Source organism: Manacus candei, unplaced genomic scaffold (genome assembly GCF_025592945.1).
Source record: "Manacus candei isolate 608988 ecotype Guabito, Panama unplaced genomic scaffold, ASM2559294v1 h1tg000107l, whole genome shotgun sequence".
Classification (NCBI taxonomy): domain Eukaryota; kingdom Metazoa; phylum Chordata; class Aves; order Passeriformes; family Pipridae; genus Manacus; species Manacus candei.
In genome coordinates, this window is record NW_026138155.1 from 545118 (window position 1) to 551771 (window position 6654).

General features: G+C 51.1%; 1 protein-coding gene across 1 annotated transcript; it reads right to left on the bottom strand.

Moving 5' to 3' along the window:
* Window positions 1-106: 106 nt before the first annotated feature.
* GRSF1 (G-rich RNA sequence binding factor 1) lies at window positions 107-6640 on the bottom strand. Its single transcript, XM_051769407.1, has 10 exons — window positions 6464-6640; window positions 6226-6370; window positions 5408-5563; window positions 4957-5097; window positions 3980-4109; window positions 2101-2261; window positions 1851-1981; window positions 1419-1554; window positions 1122-1205; window positions 107-352 (listed from the first exon to the last, which is right to left on the bottom strand). The coding sequence occupies exons 1-9, from the start codon at window positions 6623-6625 to the stop codon at window positions 1147-1149; spliced, it is 1221 nt and encodes a 406-aa protein (XP_051625367.1). The 5' UTR covers window positions 6626-6640; the 3' UTR covers window positions 107-352; window positions 1122-1146.
* Window positions 6641-6654: the final 14 nt, after the last annotated feature.

The following is a 6654-nucleotide window of genomic DNA, read 5'->3' on the forward strand; positions in this document are numbered from 1 at the left end:
GGTGTCCTGAGTGGTCCTTCCATCCCATTCCACTTGGGCTGCAGGTCTGAAAGGATTCAGAGCTACACTGTGCACCCGTGTGAGGACTCAGATCACTCAGCTGCTGTCAGTTGTCAATCCTGGTGTTTATTAATGCACCGTTCTGCACCTGGAGCCCAGGACTGCTCCACCCATTGACCATTCCTGCAGTGCAGCTGCTGCTGCTTTTGTAACACTCCCCACAGTCCAGCACATTTATTACATGCTCCTCTTACACAAGGCTAAACTAGATCTTACAGTTTGTCCTCCTTGCTGAGCGCTGACACTTGTACCCGATGTTCACCCTCATACACAAGGAACGTGTTCACCCGGCCTGATAAAGGGAAGAGGGAAAATAAAAATCATTCTCTTGCTGCAGCTTAGTGCTTTCCTTTCTCCCCCTGCCCTACTGCATTTTATTCCCAGTTTAAATTCTGTTAGAATAGTACAGGTTGGCAGCAGTAAAGTACCACAGACTCCAGGTGGGACATGTCTGGGGGGGCTGCAGCACATGCACAGAGGGAGGCAGATGGTAAATTCCCTCAGTGCATGGGACAACAGGAGGGAGCTGCCAGGGAGGCTGCCCACGATGCAGGTGGGAGGGGGGTGCGCATCCTGAACCTCCCCCAAGGGCATATCCCTGGCCTGGATTACAGACCTGGAACTGAGGAGGAGAGTTGCCCTCCCAGCCTTGGGGAGCAGTGGCCACCACCTCTCCCACTTTCAGAAGGGAATTAGTGGAAAACATTGTCCAGCATCTTCCATCAAGGTCCCATGAAACCCTGCCCCATCCAAAAGGCCCATTACTGTTAACCCACAGCAGTGGAAAATGTTTAGCCACATTTCCTCTTCCTTGCCAGGGAATACAACCCCGTCAGAGCTTTAAATGCTGCTCCTGCACTGTGGGACTGGCACTTGTGGAACCATCCAGGTGGGGTGGGGGGTCCAGGCTGGACACCTGCTCTCAGGTTGAGGGGGTGTTTCCCTTCAGCCACCCCCCACTTTACCCTTTGGGCAGGTTGAAATCCCAGTACCAGAGATCATCAGCCTGAGGCACACATTGCTAAAAACAGACCAAGAAGGACAGAGACAGATGCTCTTACCAAATCTGAGCTCGTGCCACTGTCATTAACAGTTTTCCTTTGCCTTTGGATGCTCATTCAGGGATAATTCAATGGCACTGCACTCTGGAAAACATGTGAGAGGCACTTGCGTGTGTGACATTTTCTTTCTCTTTTTTTTGCTTTTCTCTGCAAAGCCCACGGCACACTGTTAACTTGAAAATCTACATTTAAGGTGATCCCTCTGCACAGGATGTAACAGCAGCTGGACAAGCTGTGCCAAACTACCTGAGGCTTCAGTCCTGCTGTTGTAGGACCCACCCCCTTTTCCTGACTTACCCATCTGTGACCCCTCCTTCGCCATCGCCGCCACGGCGTCCTCGCGGCTCTCGAAATGCACCTCCACTTCTCCCGTGGCCTCTCCCTGGGAGTTGTATTCCACCAGGATCCTCGTGGGCCTCAGCGGAGCAAAAAACTGAAAAGAGAAAATCTGGTGAGAAAGAAACAGTAATCCAAGTGATGGGTATTAACACATCCCAGCAAGCCTTAATCCCTTCTTATCCACGGAGGGGAGAGGATCCCTGTTGTGCCCCAGAGGCCTCGGCTGCCCCAGGCACCTGTACCCCACATTCCACCCGAAGCCACACAGCTCTAAGAGCTAACACACACAAATAAATCAACAGCATGCAGTTGCTCCAGCTGTAACCATTAAGGGAGGGCTTGCACTGGGAATGACAGCCACCTCCCATCCGTAGCTTCACTGCAACTCACATTTATTATGTCTTGGGCAGTAGCTTGGGTAGGGAAACCCTTCATGCGGACACAGTGCCGTGCTGGTGGTGATGAGGTGTTCCCAGGCTCTAAAACGCTCCTGGAGGTTTCCGTTTCTCCCCTGTACAATCCTGTGGAATGGAAGGAAAAACCATCATTAGTGCTTGCAGTTACCCTGCCATAAAAGCTGTGGACGCGTGGGGTGAATCGAAGGGGCCTTGAAGAACACCCACAACAGGGAGGGACTCACTGTTTTCTTCCTGGGCATTGGAGCCTCTCATGCCTCTCCATCCCCCTTCTTCAGGGAGGGATTCATATTCTCTTCTCATTTTGGAGTAGGTCATCAACTGCCTGTCATAGGACATGTGCCTTTGCATCTGGTGCTTTCTGCTTACGTACACTTCTATATACCTGGAATGCAAAGGGGAAGAGCACATGGCACACCTGGCTCCCAGGGTCTGGGCAAAACACCTTCAGGATGCTTCCTGCCTCAGCTCTGCTCAGCTACTTGGGGTGAGAGCCCTGGCATGGGAAGATTCCATGCTGAATGATTCATTCTTTTAACTGTTTTCCCCTCACTGCACTTCTGCAAACTGAATTATTTCTACAAACCCCAAATTAAAAACAACAGCCAGCCCCAAAACAGCTCACAGAACAAGTAGACCCAGAAGACACACAGGGTCACACAGGCTCTATACTTCAGTGGAGCCCTGAGATTTTCCATATGGCTACAGAATTGATGGGATTGCACCAGCAGTGTTGTATCAGGCAACTTCCACAGCACTGAAGGAACAGAGTGGTGATGAAGGGAATATGCACAGCAAAGGGAGAGGGCTTTCCTCCCTTCCCAAAGCCAGAGTAGGGGAAGTAACCCCCTGTACAGGCTGGCAGAGCTGACAGCTCAGCTGCCCCTCAGACCCCCACTCTGTACTGGGCACTGCTGGAGGCCAGTTCTGGATAAAACCGGGAAGAATGAACAGGATCAACTACAAGCAGTTTTGGAAACCCCTCCATTTCCTGGCTAATCACATGGAAATGCAGGTGTGTGAGCTCAGGTGGGTCAGTCAGGTCAGCTCTCGTTCCACCACGACAAAGGAAAAGCTAACAGTAGATTCAGAATTAATCTCTACTGGAGAGGAGGGAAGTCTGTTAATTAATTCAATTAATTAATTAATTTCTGCCTACAGAGCAGCTGTCTACTTTTGAGGGGGAGGGGGCAAACATAATGCACTCTGGGAAAAGGAAGCAAGCTGTAAAAAAGCAGGAAGGCAGGGGTGTCCAGAAGAGGTAAGGAGAAATCTTTTGTTATGTGGGGTGCAGAAAAAGAGTTTTATAGATTACTGCAGTCAGAAAACTCAGCAGGGGGAAAGCACTTTTGGTTGTTTGGGTTTTCTTTCCTGAGCACAGTTCTGGAGGTTTTTAAAACCTGTGCAGGTGTGGTGCTTAGGGACGGGGTTTAGGGCTGGGCAGTGTTGTGGTTAATGTGTGGACACAATGATCTTAAAGGCCTTTTCAAACCCAAATGACACCTTTATGCTTGGAAAAAATGGTCTGTGCTTCTGCTTGAGAGGAGAGAGGCTCTGGTGAGGTAAGTGTGTGGCACAGGGCTCAGTGCTCTGGAGTAAAATGGTTAACTTCCCAAGGAAGGAGGGCAGCCCATGGGGATCTGGTAACCAAAGAGGTGGGAGATGGTGTGGTGTTGGGAAGGGACTCAAGCCAGGTAACCTGTTCTTTGTCTGGTACAGGGATGAAGGGAAGGGGGCTGGCTGACAAAACTGCCTAAAGCGAGGAGGAACCTGGTGGAAATCTGGAGGGTCACACGTCTGAAGGAGGCAGAGAATTCCTGTGCACTTGGGGCTGGGCAGCTTGTGTCTATCCAGTGTTCCCCTCTCTGAAGGCTGTCAGCCCTTTTTGCTGGGATGAGAACCTCTTCAGGAACACCTAAAAACACCTGGGACTCTTCTCCGAGAGGCCCCATATTCCCCCAGGCTACGAGGGCTGCAGGTGCCTCTGCTTTCCTTAATGACACTGTGAGTGCGAGAAGAGCCGTTTGTTCCACCCGGCAGGAAGGGAATAAGGTGCTCCATAACATGTTCTTCTACCCCCTGGGACCCCAGGGAAGTACCCACCTATTTCCCATATACTCTTTGTGCCGTAACAGGGCTTTAGCTGCCATTTCAGGAGTTGCAAACTGCACAAAAGCTTCTCCTGTTCTTCTGTCTCCCCGATAAATGAAGGCTATGTCTGCTATTTTCAAACCTAGAGATTGGAGGAGAGAAAGAGGCATTCACCTTGGCAGGAACTTGTGCTATAGCTAAGAAAGACTTCTTTTTTCCTTATTCTTCTGGTTTTTGACTGCCTAATCAGGCAGTTAAGTAGTTCTGAAACAACTGTTCATGCTAACCTAAGTATCTTCTTTAAATTCTGATTTATTTGCTTCAAGTTAGTTTTCAATGAAGGCTTAATTAAAAAAAATAAATCAACTTGAGGCTTCAAATAACTGTGGAAATAAGTAAATGCAAGTTCTAGGGAATAAAGAGGTCCAGAGCACAAATATTCTTGAAATTTTCTCTTATTATTATGGTAGCTTTTCCCCCCTCTCTTTAAAGCTCAGGTCAAATTCAGTGAGTTTCAATTTCTGTGCTGTGTATCATCATCTTGGGGAGTCAGGAACCACCTGGACTGCTCTAGCAGTGAGTATGGGACAAAGTCTCCAGTGGCATACATGATCCACCTATCCTGATCGTGCAGCTGTGAACACCCACACTGCATTTGCCTGGGCTGTAACTACCATAAAGGCCTTCCTCCTTCTCAGCTTTGCCAAATGTTGCACTGGTAGCAACCCCATGACAGATCCCAGCATCTGGCTCCCTCTGCTTTTCTTCCCCTGGCCCCAAGAACTGATCCTGGGTTAGACCTGCACAAAGTCAGAGGTTCAGGGAAACTCTGCAGCCTGAGTGACTTCCAGAGGAACACCAACTCCTTGTGGTGTTTAAGATTCTCAAGGCTGCACCTGCTTTGCTTTCATCCCTCTGGGGAACAACAAAGCATCAACTTAAGGCAGTAAATGCCTGGCCAGCGAAGAGCACAGAGCGGGCTGAGTTACCTGCGAAGAAATCCGCAATGTCCTCCTCGGTGGAGCTGAAGGGAAGGCCTCGGAGCAGCACCACTCCATCGTTCATGGCTTGGGATTCATCCCGCAGGCTCCGCATCAAGCCCTCCACATCGCTGTCGTGGACTTCAAACACTGCAAGGAACACGGGCAGGGAGCGTTCTCCCTCATGGCAGCACTCCGAGGGCATTCCCCTACAGCAGCTTTCCCCCTCTGCAAAGCTCCATCCCGTTTCTTCCCCTACCTCATGCTCTATGGTCCTGCCCCTTTGCTTTCCCTGCCCAGCCTTGGAAAATCTGGATCAACGATGCCTTACTGGCTGGTCTGCTGCTCAGTTCCCAACCCTGCACCTCTCCACGCCAGCCCAATTTATTACTGCTAACAAAGCTGCTCTTATTCACTTGGAAGTTTTGTTCCAACGTCACTCGTGCTGTTCCAAACCCACCTTTCACGTAGCGTGGGCCCATGTACCTCAGGTGCTTTTCCAGGGCTCTCTGGACGTCTGCTTTGGACTCCAGCTCGATCAAGGCATCCCCCCTGCGCCTCCCATCCCTGTTTAAGAGGAAGTGCACCCCGTTCTCACCGTTCCGAATTCTACAGCCTGGAAATCAAGGAACAGACCACAGAGGAACATACAGAACTACATCAAACACGGGGGTCTCTTTATCCTGACTACAGTGCACAGAGCTGATCCCATCCCAGCACTGCAAAACAAAGAGTGGAACACACCTATTCCTAACCTTGAATCTGACTTCAAACCGACTTAATTTAGTCTGGCAGGTTAGTAAGTAATTCAAAAACTTGGATCTGGCCTCTGGGAGGATGTGGCAATGTATTACAGTATGGAGGGATCAGCCCTGAAGAGGTATGGAAAAGCCTATGAATTAGAAAGCAACACTGAAGTTTAAACCAATCTGTAAAAACACACTGCAGTTTCTTAAAGAGAGGAGTTGATGGACTAAAGCCAGCCACAATGGTCTGTACAGGCATCACTTTGAATTGGATTGCCTTCGCTGTGGGAAGGCAAAGACTTGTACAATTAAACATAAAATGCCATAAGGGTGACCTTCTAGTCGTTGTCTGGCAGGTTGGAAATTGAATACTTGCTTTATATGTGCCAATTGTGGATATTTTTGCGGCAGTAATAAGACCTCATCTTTCTCTGGCTACCGATCTCTAAATTTTCTTTCTGCTAGGTAATCACGAGCTACGGTTTCAGAGGCAGCAGAGAGGACAGTCAGCCAGGAAAATGAACAGCCATACTATCAAAGAAGGTAAGCACATCTTCCTCGGTGCACGAGAAGGGGAATCCTTGTGCCCTGACGAGGTAGACACCGTCACTCTCTGCCTTGGGCGAGCCGGGCTCCTGTTCTGAGAGGCGACCTTCCTGGGACGGAGCATCGGTGACCTGGCGCCGAGAAACGAGAAACCGCCCCGCGTTAAGCGGCGGAAGGACGCGGGTTCCGCGGGGGCAGGTGCCCGCCATTCCCGCGGGCCGTACCTGGCTGTAGGTGCGGAGGGCGGCGCGAAGCGGCCCCGGGCGGGGGGCGGCGGGGCCGGGGCGGGCGGGCGGCGGGCGCAGGGCGGGCGGCAGCGGCAGCGCCGGGAGCCGGCCCAGCAGCAGCGCGGACAGACCGCGGCGGGCGACGGCGGCCACGGCCATGCCGGGGAATCGCGGCTCCGCCTCCGCGA